At 51.8% G+C, this 15,284-nt stretch overlaps 1 protein-coding gene across 1 annotated transcript in view; it reads left to right on the top strand.

Annotated features, from left to right (window-relative positions):
• Positions 1-15,284, top strand: part of rasa4 (RAS p21 protein activator 4) — a 200,756-nt gene that overhangs the window by 153,819 nt on the left and 31,653 nt on the right. The window contains 1 exon segment of the mRNA XM_080210387.1: positions 13,994-14,147. Coding sequence (XP_080066513.1) covers positions 13,994-14,147 — 154 coding nt within the window.

Here is a 15,284-nt window from a genome sequence, read left to right as displayed (position 1 = left end):
GATGCTGCCCGGTGGCCACCTACTAAGGAAGGGTGGGCCAGCGGCCCAGTCTGTACAGGTACAGGTAAGTCCCCTTCCTGCCGATATCCCAGTCAGGGTCACCAAGCCACAGTGAGGGAATGTATGGGCGCCGGTGTCCCACACTTCCCGAGCTGACTCACAGCTACTGCAGGAACGCCGTCCTGCTCCACCGCTCAGATCCACAGGCCCATTTCGATTTGCTGTGATGGCGTTCGTTTTACGGCTTCCAGAATGAAGAGGCCGTGAGTTTCTGACTGGTCTCTGACGCAGTGTGAAAACTAACCCATAACTCCACAAATGCTCCGCTTGGGATTGTGTTCGTGCAGCCCCCAAAATACACGTCACAGCATCCCAGAATAGTTCAGATGTCAGCGAACTCCCTGGTGGGATATCGGGTTTGTTTCACACCAGCTGAGTGACTAGACAAGGGAAGTCAACGTGCAGGAAGTGTGCGTCTTGTTCATTGTGCCAGCAGGGGTCAGGAACTTTTAGATCAAAGAGGCTCGAATTTCTGAGGGTGGAGAATGGGGTCTCCCGGTTGTTGGCTGTGGCTTCCGCGTTTCCGGGAGGTCCAGCGTACTCGGTGGGAATCCTGCGGATGTTCAGTGCCTGGTGCTCCCAGTCTGCATGTTTCCAGGTTGAAGTTTCTGATTCTGATACCAACCCTGCACCAGCTCTAAGAAGCCGACAGGCACGGAATGAATGGAGGCCATTCGGCCCGTCAAACCTTCTCCTTTCACCAACAATGATTTGCCCCTCTTCTGTCAGCAAGTTCAGCAAAATCTCTCTCTGATCTCAAAGCACCAGCCCCCTGCCATTAATTTAGTAGTGGTCGCCTCAGACTCCGAGGGGGGAGTTTTCCCATCCCGGCCGCCACGGGGACCATAGAATCATGGAATCCTACGGTGCAGAAGGAGGCCATTCGGCCCATCAGGCCTGCACTGACCACAATCCCACCCAGGCCCTATCCCCGTAAACCCATGCATTTACTCTGCTAGCCCCTGACACTAAGGGGCAATTTATCACGGCTAATCAGCCTAACCCGTACATCTTTGAGGGGAAACCTGAGCATCCGGAGGAAACCCACGCAGACACGGGGAGAACGTGCAGACCCCACACAGACAGTGACCCAAACTGGGAATTGAACTCAGGTCCCTGGCACTGTGAGGCAGCCGTGCTAACCACTGTGCCACCGTGCCAGGTGAGGGGCTGACCATTGCAAAAGTCCAGTGACCTCGAGTGGGATTTTCTGCTTTTGGGGGCGAGCGCTACCAGAAAATCCCACCCCGGGTTTTAGTACATTTCCTCTGATTTGAGTGAAGTTCAGTCTAAAATGAGGATCATTCAGTGTTGAGCCTATCAGTGACTTTTCAGACTGGGTTTAATCAGATTGTTGGATCGAGTGATCCCGAGTAAGAAAGTAGCCAGTGATTCGTTAAATGAAACTGAACCTTAGGATTTACCCTGAAACCGGGATGTGGTTCTCAGACTGGGATTCCCCCAAATCCCTGGGGATCCATTGAGACTTTCCAGACAGTTACAGAATAGTCAATAATGTTGCTGAACTTGTTTCACATTAATGACATCTGACGTTTACAGTAACATGCCAGTTATTTTCAAATAGGACTAATTGTATAACAATTTATAAACTTCAGTGCAAAAGGACATCTTTTGCATCTTAAGAATTGCAATTATTTCTGGCGAGGAGGTTTATGGGGGATGTGAGGGGGAGTGTGTTTGGGGGGGACGTGAGGGGGAGTGTGTTTGGGGGGACGTGAGGGGGAGTGTGTTTGCGGGGGACGTGAGGGGGAGTGTGTTTGGGGGGGACGTGAGGGGGAGTGTGTTTGGGGGGGACGTGAGGGGGAGTGTGTTTGGGGGGGACGTGAGGGGGAGTGTGTTTGGGGGGGACATGAGGGGGAGTGTGTTTGGGGGGGACGTGAGGGGGAGTGTGTTTGGGGGGGACGTGAGGGGGGGTGTGTTTGGGGGGGACGTGAGGGGGAGTGTGTTTGGGGGGGACGTGAGGGGGAGTGTGTTTGGGGGGGACGTGAGGGGGGGTGTGTTTGAGGGGGAGTGTGTTTGGGGGGGACATGAGGGGGAGTGTGTTTGGGGGGGATGTGTTTGGAGGAGATGTGAGTCTGCCTATCTGTAACAAGACCTCCTGGATGCACCCACGCTCTAAGCATTGGCATCTTATCGACTATGTCATTGTCAGGAGAAAAGACAGGCAGGATCTCAGAGTGACCAAGGCCATATATGGTGCTGAGGACACTCTCTACGGACCTCAATCTCTCGGGAGCTCCCTCCTCCTGAGTACAGATGGTACAACTCTCATTACAGAGAGGGCTCAGTTCCTGCAGAGATGGGCTGAACACTTTGAAGCCATCCTCAATCGACCGTCATCTATTAACAATGAGGCAATAGACAGGATTCCTCAGGTTGATATCAACAGCGCCATGGATGACCCACCAGAAGTAGCCAAAGTCATGAAAGCTGTCAGCCAGCTATCCAGTGGCAAAGCCCCAGGGGCAGATGCCATACCCGCAGAGATCTACAAAGCTGCTGGTCCTGTACTTATCAAGAAGCTCACCAAGTTGTTCCTGTCCTTTTGGAAGCAAGGATCCATTCCTCAGGAACGTAAAGATGCTGCCATTGTACACCTCTACAAGAGGAAGGGCAATCGGCAAGTATGCGACAACCACCGAGGAATCTCGCTGCTCTCCATCACCGGAAAAACCCTCGCAAGAGTCCTGCTAAATTGTCTGGTCACCCATCTGGAGCTGGGCCTGCTTCCAGAGTCACAGTGTGGCTTCCACAAAGGTTGTGGGATTCCTGACATGATTTTTGCTGCGTGCCAACTTCAGGCGAAGTGTCGGGAGCAGAATCGCGAGCTCTACACAACCTTTGTTGACCTCGCGAAAGCTTTCGACACTGTAAGCCGACAAGGCCTGTGGAGGATCATGTCAAAGTTTGGCTGCCTCCCCAGATTCATTCAGATGGTACGCCAGTTCTGTGATGGCCAGAGTACTGGATGGCAAAGAATCCTCTGAGGCATTTCCAATGGCGTCAAACAGGGCTGTGTGCTCGCACTCACACTGTTCAGCATGATGTTTACTGCCACGCTGAATGATGCCTTCCAGGACAGTGTCGCTGGAATCAGCCTCAAGTACAGAGTGGATGGGAAGCTTTTCAACCTGCGGAGACTTCAAGCTATTACCAAAGTGAAGGAGACTGTTCTGAGAGACTTCCTCTTTGCCAATGACTGTGCCCTGTATACTGGCTCAGAAAAAGTCTGACCCACATACCCACATCATGACTACTGGCTCAGAGCCAGAGATGCAAGTCAGTACAGACAAATTTTCCACGGCTTGTGACAATTTTGGACTCACCATCAACATTAAAAAGACTGAAGTCATGCACCAGCCTGCTCCTCATGTACCGTACACAGAACCCATAATCACAATCAAGGGGCAGAAACCACAGGCAGTGGACCAGTTCACTTATCTTGGCGGCACCCTCTCCCAAGCAGTGACTATTGATGCAGAAGTTAACGGCAGAATAGCAAAGGCAAGTTCTGCTTTCGGTAGACTGCGCTCCACTGTATGGGAACGTCGAGGAATCAGCCCAGCAACAAAACTGAAGGTCTACAGCGCCGTGGTACTCACTACCCTCCTGTATGCCTGTGAAACGCGGACTGTGTATCGAAGGCATGCAAGACAGCTCAATCATTTCCATATGACTTGTCTTCGCAGAATATTACACATCAGATGGAAAGACAAAGTACCAGACACTGAAGTTCTCTCTAGAACAAGTCTACCATCAGTCCACACACTGCTGATGAGAGCGCAGACCCGGTGGGCAGGTCATGTCATCCGTACGTCAGACGAGCGCAAACCCAAACAGCTTCTTTTTGGGGAACTCTCTGCTGGAAAACGCTCGCATGGGGGGCAGAAGAAACATTACAAAGACACACTCAAGGCCTCCCTGAAGTCGCTTGACATTGACACGACCACCTGGGAAACGCTGGCACAAAACCGCCCTACCTGGCACTGCCTCATCCACAAAGGCTGTCAAGCTCACGAAGCAAGGTGTATTGCTGAAGCACAACTTAAGCGCGAGCTGTGCAAGTCCACAGCCACCAGCGCGACAACTACAGTGTCTACACAAGTCTGTCCAGTATGTGCCAGGACATTCTGTGCCCGAATTGGCCCTGATCAGTCATCTTCGGACACACCCCGACCAGCCTCAAAATGACTAATGGTGTCAAGGTGCTCATCGATGACGATGGACAAACAACTGAACGAACGGACGAACAATCTCTAAGGGAGAAGAGAGAATATAGAATTATAGACATTTTGGGGAGAAAATAAAAACGTAATACCATAAGACATAGGAGCAGAATTAGACCATTTGGCCCATCGACTCTGCTCCATCATTCAATCATGGTTGATTTTGTTCTCATCCCCATTCTCCTACCTTTTCCCCATAACCCCGATCCCCTTATTGATCAAGAACCTATCTTATCTCTGTCTTAAAGACACTCGATGACCTGGCTTCCACAGCCTTCTGCGGCAAAGTGTTCCACAGGTTCACCCCTCTCTGGCTGAAGAAATTCCCCCTCATCTCTGTTTTAAAGGATCGTCCCTTTAGCCTGAGGTTGTGCCCTCTGGTTCTAGTTTTTCCTACAAGCGGAAACATCCTCTCCACATCCACTCTATCCAGGCCTCACAGTATCCTGTAAGTTTCAATAAGATCCCCCCTCATCCTCCTAAACACCAACGGACCCAGAGTCCTTGACCATTCCTTGCACAACAAGCTCTCTATTCCAGGGATCGTTCTTGTGAACCTCCTCTGGATCCTTTTCTAGGTCAGCACATCCTTCCTTAGATATGGGGCCCAAAACTGCTCACAATTGTTCCAAATGGGGTCTGACAAGAGCCTTATACAAAAGTACATCCCTGCTGTTTTAGACCATATTGGCTCTGTTTAAAGTTTATTTATTAGCATCACAAGTAGACTTCCATTAACACTGTAATGAATGGTAACTGGTGAAAATCGCCTGGTCACCACACTCGCTGTTACTGATTACTGGAGTTAGCGTTTTAATTTTGGTGCAGGGTCCACGACCCCTAATCCATTTATAAAGAGCTCCTTCAACATTAAGTTACTTGGTCTCACCATTTATCCTAGGGATTGAACCAGTTACTGAGTCTCGTCTAATCATTATTTCAAATCCGAGAGTAGATTTTCCACGGATTACTAATTGTGCCAGTGTATTTTATCTGGCAGTATTACCATGTGACAGGTTCAGAAGAAGTTTGAGTGAGGGTCACAGGGTGACAGTGGATGGAGAAGGTAAGATGATAGGTAACGAAGCCTCTGCAATAGCAGCCAGTTTCCAGGGTTTAACATGAGTTGGGACCATTTGAAAAGACTCAGAATACAACCAATGATCTGTTGATAGGGACTATTGAGTATAGTCAACATTATTCAGGAAACGTTTCCCTCCATCTGACTGAAACTCCCAATATGTTAAAACAGAAAAGAACAAGTGTCTCCAAAATATTTGATCTTATCTGCAGGAGGTCCCCAAGCAGGCAATGAATCACTGTTGTGTAGATACATGTGGCAGCTGCTTGGTACACAGTAAATGAGATCCCTCACCAGTTAACGGGGCCTTTTACTGTCCATGTTGATTAAGTAGGAATGATGAGTGTACATTGGCACCATGTCCCACTTTTCAAATAGCATCACATAAGAACATAAGAAATAGGAGCAGGAGTAGGCCATCTAGCCCTTCGAGCCTGCCCCGCCATTCAATAAGATCATGGCTGATCTGTCGTGGCTCAGTTCCACATTCCCGCCCTCTCCCCATAACCCTTAAACCCCTCGCTTATCAAAAACCCATCAACCCGCGTCTTAAAAATATTTAGCGAGGCAGCCTCCACCACTTCAACGGGCAGAGAATTCCAGAGATTCACCACCCTTTGAGTGAAGAAGTTCCTCCTCAACTCCGTTCTAAACCGTCCCCCCTTTATCTTGAGGCTGTGCCCCCTAGTCCTACTGTCCTTTCTGAGCGGGAAGAGTCTCTCCACCTCTATCCTATCCATCCCATTCATCATCTTATACGTCTCAATGAGATCTCCCCTCATTCTTCTAAACTCTAACGAGTACAAGCCTAGTTTATTCAGCCTCTCCTCATAGCTCAACCCCCTCAACTCCGGTATCAGCCTAGTAAACCTCCTCTGCACTCCCTCCAAGGCCAAAATATCCTTGCGTAAGTAAGGCGATCAAAACTACACACAGTACTCCAGCTGCGGCCTCACCAATGCCCTATACAGCCGCAGCAAGACCTCCCTACTTTTATATTCAATCCCCCTCGCTATGAAGGCCAGCATCCCATTCGCCTTCCTGACCACCTGCTGCACCTGCAAGCTGGGTTTTTGCGACTCATGCACAAGGACCCCGAGGTCCCTCTGCACCGTCGCCTGCTGCAGTTTTTCGCCACGTAAGTAATAGTCCTTCCTACCATTATTCCTACCAAAGTGGACCACCTCGCACTTGCCAACATTAAATTCCATTTGCCATTTCCTGGCCCATTCGCCCAGCCTATCTAGATCCTTCTGCAGACTCTCCACACCCTCTGCGCAATTTGCCGTTCCACCAATCTTGGTGTCATCAGCAAATTTCGACACTATACACTCGGTTCCCTCCTCCAGATCATCTATATAAATGGTAAATAGCTGAGGCCCCAGCACCGACCCCTGAGGCACTCCACTCGTCACCAACCGCCAATCCGAATAGCACCCATTAACCCCCACTCTCTGCCTCCTATTTGACAACCAATCCTCTATCCACGCTAACACCCTACCCCCAACTCCATGCCCCCTGACCTTCTGCAATAACCTCTTGTGAGGTACCTTGTCAAACGCCTTCTGAAAATCAAGAAAGACCACATCCACCGGCTCTCCTCTATCCACCGCCCTAGACACATCCTCATAGAACTCCAATAAATTCGTCAGGCATGACTTCCCCTTAACGAAACCGTGCTGCGTCTGCTCTATCAAGCAATTCCCCTCAAGATCACAGGATCCATTTGTCCACTGATTCAGAAGTGAGAGCCGCGCCAGTCACGTATCACATCAATCCAGTATCAAGCCAATCTTTAATAGTTTAGAAAGTGTCTAGATCCAGTTGAATATGTAGACTTATATTCAAGTGTATCTTCCTGTAGCATTGTGCTGGGATTCTAATATTGCACACAAGTGGAAACAATGGTCAGGATTTTCCACCCCTGTGGGATTGGCAGTGAGGGCGGAAAAGCCAGCAGGAGATCCAAAACGACTTTTGTAATGGGTTTCCCTGCTCTATTATTCCCCCCACATTGCGATTTCCAGCCCACCACCCTTGCCCTCCCCCACCCAGCGTGGTAGCACAGGGCTTACAACAGCTTTTCTAAACCAGGAAGCTGGTGAAGGGTTCCTCACAGAGGGTGCATAGGTAAGGACACACCCCCCCACCCCACCCCGGGGAGAGGGTCATGCTCTATTAGTAACCTGGATAACTTGGGACTGTGTCAGGAGGCAGTGCCTGGGGAGACCTTCCACTGGGTGTGTTTGGAGTTGGAGGGGGACGTGTTCACGGGTGGGTGTTGGAGGGGGACGTGTTCACGGGTGGGTGTTGGAGGGGGACGTGCTCACGGGTGGGAGTTGGAGGGGGACGTGTTCACGGGTGGGAGTTGGAGGGGGACGTGTTCACGGGTGGGTGTTGGAGGGGGACGTGTTCACGGGTGGGAGTTGGAGGGGGACGTGTTCACGGGTGGGAGTTGGAGGGGGACGTGTTCACGGGTGGGTGTTGGAGGGGGACGTGCTCACGGGTGGGAGTTGGAGGGGGACGTGTTCACGGGTGGGAGTTGGAGGGGGACGTGTTCACGGGTGGGTGTTGGAGGGGGACGTGTTCACGGGTGGGTGTTGGAGGGGGACGTGTTCACAGGTGAGTGTTGGAGGGGGACGTGCTCACGGGTGGGAGTTGGAGGGGGACGTGTTCACGGGTGGGAGTTGGAGGGGGACGTGTTCACGGGTGGGTGTTGGAGGGGGACGTGTTCACGGGTGGGAGTCGGAGGGGGACGTGTTCACGGGTGAGTGTTGGAGGGGGACGTGTTCACGGGTGGGAGTTGGAGGGGGACGTGTTCACGGGTGGGTGTTGGAGGGGGACGTGCTCACGGGTGGGAGTTGGAGGGGGACGTGTTCACGGGTGGGAGTTGGAGGGGGACGTGTTCACGGGTGGGAGTTGGAGGGGGACGTGTTCACGGGTGGGTGTTGGAGGGGGACGTGTTCACGGGTGGGTGTTGGAGGGGGACGTGTTCACGGGTGGGTGTTGGAGGGGGACGTGTTCACGGGTGGGAGTTGGAGGGGGACGTGTTCACGGGTGGGTGTTGGAGGGGGACGTGTTCACGGGTGGGTGTTGGAGGGGGACGTGTTCACGGGTGGGTGTTGGAGGGGGACGTGTTCACGGGTGGGAGTTGGAGGGGGACGTGTTCACGGGTGGGTGTTGGAGGGGGACGTGTTCACGGGTGGGAGTTGGAGGGGGACGTGTTCACGGGTGGGTGTTGGAGGGGGACGTGTTCACGGGTGGGTGTTGGAGGGGGACGTGTTCACGGGTGGGAGTTGGAGGGGGACGTGTTCACGGGTGGGTGTTGGAGGGGGACGTGTTCACGGGTGGGAGTTGGAGGGGGACGTGTTCACGGGTGGGAGTTGGAGGGGGACGTGTTCACGGGTGGGAGTTGGAGGGGGACGTGTTCACGGGTGGGAGTTGGAGGGGGACGTGTTGACGGGTGGGAGTTGGAGGGGGACGTGTTCACGGGTGGGAGTTGGAGGGGGACGTGTTCACGGGTGGGAGTTGGAGGGGGACGTGTTGACGGGTGGGAGTTGGAGGGGGACGTGTTCACGGGTGGGAGTTGGAGGGGGACGTGTTCACGGGTGGGAGTTGGAGGGGGACGTGTTCACGGGTGGGAGTTGGAGGGGGACGTGTTCACGGGTGGGAGTTGGAGGGGGACGTGTTCACGGGTGGGAGTTGGAGGGGGACGTGTTCACGGGTGGGAGTTGGAGGGGGACGTGTTCACGGGTGGGAGTTGGAGGGGGACGTGTTCACGGGTGGGAGTTGGAGGGGGACGTGTTCACGGGTGGGAGTTGGAGGGGGACGTGTTCACGGGTGGGTGTTGGAGGGGGACGTGTTCACGGGTGGGAGTTGGAGGGGGACGTGTTCACGGGTGGGAGTTGGAGGGGGACGTGTTCACGGGTGGGTGTTGGAGGGGGACGTGCTCACGGGTGGGTGTTGGAGGGGGACGTGTTCACGGGTGGGAGTTGGAGGGGGACGTGTTCACGGGTGAGTGTTGGAGGGGGACGTGTTCACGGGTGGGAGTTGGAGGGGGACGTGTTCACGGGTGGGAGTTGGAGGGGGACGTGTTCACGGGTGGGTGTTGGAGGGGGACGTGTTCACGGGTGGGTGTTGGAGGGGGACGTGTTCACGGGTGGGAGTCGGAGGGGGACGTGTTGACGGGTGGGAGTCGGAGGGGGACGTGCTCACGGGTGGGAGTTGGAGGGGGACGTGTTCACGGGTGGGAGTCGGAGGGGGACGTGTTCACGGGTGGGAGTCGGAGGGGGACGTGCTCACGGGTGGGAGTTGGAGGGGGACGTGTTCACGGGTGGGAGTTGGAGGGGGACGTGTTCACGGGTGGGAGTTGGAGGGGGACGTGTTCACGGGTGGGAGTTGGAGGGGGACGTGTTCACGGGTGGGAGTTGGAGGGGGACGTGTTCACGGTGAGTGTTGGAGGGGGACGTGTTCACGGGTGGGAGTTGGAGGGGGACGTGTTCACGGGTGGGTGTTGGAGGGGGACGTGTTCACGGGTGGGCGTGGGAGGGGGACGTGCTCACGGGCGGGCGTGGGAGGGGGACGTGCTCACGGGTGGGCGTGGGAGGGGGACGTGTTCACGGGTGGGCGTGGGAGGGGGACGTGTTCACGGGTGGGCGTGGGAGGGGGACGTGTTCACGGGTGGGTGTTGGAGGGGACGTGTTCACGGTTGGGCGTGGGAGGGGGACGTGTTCACGGGTGGGCGTGGGAGGGGGACGTGTTCACGGGTGGGTGTTGGAGGGGACGTGTTCACGGGTGGGTGTTGGAGGGGACGTGTTCACGGTTGGGCGTGGGAGGGGGACGTGTTCACGGGTGGGTGTTGGAGGGGACGTGTTCACGGGTGGGCGTGGGAGGGGGACGTGCTCATGGGTGGGCGTGGGAGGGGGACGTGTTCACGGGTGGGTGTGGGAGGGGACGTGTTCACGGGTGGGTGTCGGAGGGGACGTGCTCACGGGTGGGAGTCAGAGGGGACGTGTTCACGGGTCCCCTGCCCATTGGAGTGTGTGGGGGAGGGGGGGGGTCGTCCTTTTTAAAAATTTTTTATGTTTCTTGGAAGTGAGAATGTTGGTGGGACAGGCTCTGTGACCTGCCTCTGGAATTTATTTTCCAAGTGTTAAAGAGATTCAGTGGGAGAGGCTGGAAGCGCAGTCGACGGACTGCACACTGCTTTTCCTGCCTGGAAAAGCACTCTGAGAAAAAAATCCGGAACATTCTGCTTACCATGTAATGTTAAGTGATTACATTGATGCCACATCCAGGGTCCCCACCATCATATCATGTTGACCATTGTCCATCAACTCTTGTTGTTAGGATTTAAGAACTTTTTTGCATCCCCTACAAGGAATGGTCTTTCCCAGGTACTGCCTGGAATATGATTGTGGCAAAACTGCAAATATATTTTAATGTAGGTCCAAATATCCAGCTGCAGCTTGGAAAGGCATTTTGATGTTGATGATGCAGTGATGTGACACACAATATCAGCCCAAAACGTGCTTCATATTTTGAGAATTTCTGATTGGCCGTAACCGAGTGCCATCATTGAGAAAGGTATTCCAGTTGAGTGGGCTTCCATCTGTAAGAGCCCCTCAGTGATATTACTGTCCGATGGATCAGCGGCAAGGCAGCACAGGAGTTAGCACAGCTGCCTCACAGCACCAGGGACCCCGGTTCCATTCCAGTCTTGGGTGACAATCTGGAGACTGTACGTTCTCCCCGTGTCTGCATGGGTTTCCTCCGGATGCTCCAGTTTCCTCCCGTAGCCTGAAAGATGTGCAGGTTAGGTGTACTGGCCATAGGCTATGGTGATAGGGCAGGGGGGTGGTGGATGGACCTCGATAAGATGCTCTTTTGTAGGGCCGTGTGGATTCAGTAGGCCTCCTTCTGCACTGTGGGGATTCCACGGAATATTCTCCAGTCAGCTATTGTTGGAGTGAGTGAGCTGCTGTCTCTTTTCCCACTCGACAACTGGAGGAAGCTGCCTGCCTGCTAAATGGTAATATATTCTCTATAAAAGGGAAGCTTGTATAAAGCTCGCTGGCTCCTGGCGTCTCGTTCATTGATGAGCAGAATTTGTGTCTCCATGGGGTGCTTCAGTGTGAAGTTGATGCTCGAGTCCAGAGCCTTTCCACAGGATTCAGGAAGCAGCAGGAGTGAGTAATGAAGCTGTAATTTATTCAAAGGATACAGATGACACCATAAGCTGTGAGAGCAGAGACAGGGAGCTCTGAGGATACTGTCCACGTGTCGACATTGAATTACGTACATTGGCTCACTCGGGTGGACGTGACTTTGTGAAAGTAAAATGAAAACCATTGTTGAGTTAAGTTCAAAATGGTGCTGAGAGGATCTTGTTGAGAGGTTGAGGTAGTATTACTGTGATTGGTGCAGAATGAGACTGTCAGGTGATTAACAATAGACACAAGAAGCAAACGAGAAGGGAGTCTGTACGGGGATTACAAAGAATTCCTGTGGGCAGAAAGGGAAAAGATGATGGGAACATTGGAAAGCTCTATCTCTTAGACCAGGTGGACAAAGAACAAGAGGAAAAGAACAAAATGTACAAAGGGAGAATTGAGGAAAAAAATGAAGAGAACATACCATAAAAATAATCGTGGGTGTTTTGCATATATGCAGTTATAATTTGCATTATGCCTTAGACATGGGAAATTACCCCTTAGTGTCCCAAGATGTGCAGGTTGAGTGGATTGGCCATAGGAAATGCATGGGGTTGTGACGATAGAGCAGGGGGGTGATGGGCGGACCTCGGTAAGATGTCCTTTTGAAGAGTCAAGTAGATTCAATGGGCCAAAGGGCCTCCTTCTCCACTGTGGGGATTCTATGAAATATTCTCCAGTCAACTATTGTTGGGAGTTAGTGAGCTGCTGGGGAATGACATTTGAACAGTTTACACAGCCCTCTGAGACTCAAAGGCTGAAAGACGGAGGGAGGTTTTGAGGAGACGATGGCACAGTGGTAACGTTACTGGACCAGTAATTTAGAGACCCCTAGATTCATGTTCAAATCCCACCGTGGTATCTGGTGGAATTTAAATTCAATGAATAATATCTCAGAATTAAAAGCTAGTCTCAGAAACGGTAACCGCAAAATAATTGTCGTTAAAAACCCATCTGGTTAAGGGAAGGAAATCTGCCATCCCTACTCGGTCTGGCCTACACATGACTCCAGAGACACAGCACTGTGGCTGACATTTAACTGCCCCACTGAAATGGCAGGGAATGGGGGCGGGGGGTGCATGTCACTCAAGTGGCATCAAACTGCTACAAAATCTAAAAGGAATGGAACCAGATGGACCATTCAGCATTGACCTAGACATCAGAAATGACAGTGGCAAACACAGCCCTGGCGACCCTGCAAAGTCCCCCTGACTAACATACGGGGGCTAGAGCCAAAATTGGGAAGATTGAGCCATCTACAAGATGCACTGCAGCAACTCACCAAGGCACCTACAACAGCATCTTTCAAACCTGTGCCCTCTACCGCCTAGAAGGATAAAGGCAGCAGGTACATGAAAACACCATCGCTGTAATTTGCCCTCCAAACCACACACCATCCTGACTTGGGAATATCTCGCCGTTCCTCCACTGTCGCTAGGTCAAAATCCTGGAACCCCCACCCTAACATCACATGGACTACAGCAGGTTGTGGTAGTGTGGCCCCTTTAAAGGGGCCATTCCTGAGAGCCATGTGATCGGGCCAGGTTTTATGGCGAGTCAACGTGGGAAGCTAAGACAGTCGGTTCAAGGGTTTGGGGAGGGACCTCCGCTGGAGCCAGGGGGGAGAAGCATGTGCTGCAGCTCTGCCAGACTCTTGTTTGTACGTATATAAATATTGTTGGTAATAAACCCTTCATAATGTGAAGCCACGAGCCGCCTTTGAAGTTATTACATGGTTCAAGACAGCAGCTCACTAGCACCTCCACAAGGGCAATTAGGGATGGACAACAAATGCAATAATCACATCCCAGGAAGGAATGAAAGAATTCATAGAACCCCTACAGGGACATTCAGCCCATCGAGTCTGCACCAACTATGATCCAACCCAAGCCCTATTTCCATAATCCCTCATATTTACCCTGCTAATCTCCCTGACACTCGGGTTATTTATCATAGGCAGTCAACCTAACCTGCACATCTTTGGACTGTGGGAGGAAACCGGAGCACTCAGAGGAAACCCACGTAGACACGGGGAGAACATGCAAACTCCACACAGACAATGACCTGAGGTCGGAATTGAACCTGGGTCCCTGGCGCTGTGAGGCAGCAGTGCTCACCACTGTACCACCCGTGCCGACCTGTACCTCAAAGAGCCAAATAGAACACATCTAGGCCATCAATCCAATTCCGTAATCCACAGCATTCACCCCTAACTAGTCAGCCATTCCCTCTTATATCTCGACATATTAACCTTTGCCACGGCCCCCATCCACAATTCTAACTACAAGCAAGTATTTAAAAATGATTTGTTGCGTTCGTTAACCAAGTTGTTGGATATCTGCACTTGCTCTACAAGGTGTGCTCGGTAACGATGATATTCTGTTCCCCTCCAGGGTGGAAAGTGGAACCTGCTGGCACTGATCGATGAGGTCACGACTGCTGAAAACCGGCAAGAGGTCGCAACCAACCTGGTTAAGCTATTCCTGGGCCAAGGGCTGGCAAAAGAGTTCTTAAGTGTTGTCATTAAATTGGAACTGGACAGAACAAGTAAGAAATTGAGTCAGTGTACATACACAAGCAATACTTTCAGCAATTAGCTTAAAGGGTTCCAGTTCTCTGGCCAGAGGATAGAGTGAAATGGGTTCAATCCTACAATAAAATGATCACTATGCATGGCTGCTCACATAGAAAGCCAATACAATATCTACAAGTTTTGTCAGACCTGGTTAAATGGCTCACAAGAAATCATTGTCCCTTTCAATATTCTGGCACTCTGGGTCTGTACTCGATGGAGTTGGGGAAATCTCATTGAAACTTACAAAATACTGAAAAGCCTGGATTGGGTGGACATGGGGAAGATGTTTCCATTAGTAGATGAGACTAGGATCCCAGGCCATAGTCTCGGAGTAAAGAGACAACCCTTTAGAACATAGAACATTACACCGCAGTACAGGCCCTTCGGCCCTCGATGTTGCATCGGCCTGTGAAACCAATCTAAACCTACACTATTCCGATATCGTTCATATGTTTAACCAATGACCATTTAAATGCCCTTAATGTTGGTGAATCCACTACTGTTGCAGGCAGGGCATTCCACGCTCTTACTACTCTGAGTAAAGAACCTACCTCTGACGTCTGTCCTATATCTATCACCCCTCAATTTAAAGCTGTGTCCTCTCATGTTAACCATCTCCATCCTATCTAATCCTCTATTCATCTTATATACCTCTATTAAGTTACCACTTAACCTTCTTCTCTCTAACGAAAACAGTCTCAAGTCCCTCAGCCTTTCCTCATAAGATCTTCCCACCATACGAGACAACATCCTGGTAAATCTCCTCTGCACCCTTTCCAACACTTCCACATCCTTCCTATAATGCGTCAACCAGAACTGTACGCAATACTCCAAGTGCAGCCGCACCAGAGTTTTGTACAGCTGCATCATGGTTCCTAAACTCAATCTCTCTACCAATAAAAGCTAACACACTGTACATCTTAACAACCCTGTCAACCTGGGTGCCAATTTTCAGGGATCTATGCACATGGACACCGAGACAGCCCAGCTCTGCAGCTTATCTATGTCCCTCTGTAACCTGCAACATCCTTCCGCACTGTCCACAACTCCACCGACTTTAGTGTCATCTGCAAATTTACTAACCCATCCTTCTACGCCCCTCATCCGGA

Source organism: Carcharhinus amblyrhynchos, chromosome 23 (assembly GCF_965287045.1).
Source record: "Carcharhinus amblyrhynchos chromosome 23, sCarAmb.v2.hapA, whole genome shotgun sequence".
NCBI classification, from domain to species: Eukaryota; Metazoa; Chordata; class Chondrichthyes; order Carcharhiniformes; family Carcharhinidae; genus Carcharhinus; species Carcharhinus amblyrhynchos.
Note: the sequence above shows the minus strand (reverse complement) of the source record. Positions and strands in the feature narration are given on the sequence as shown.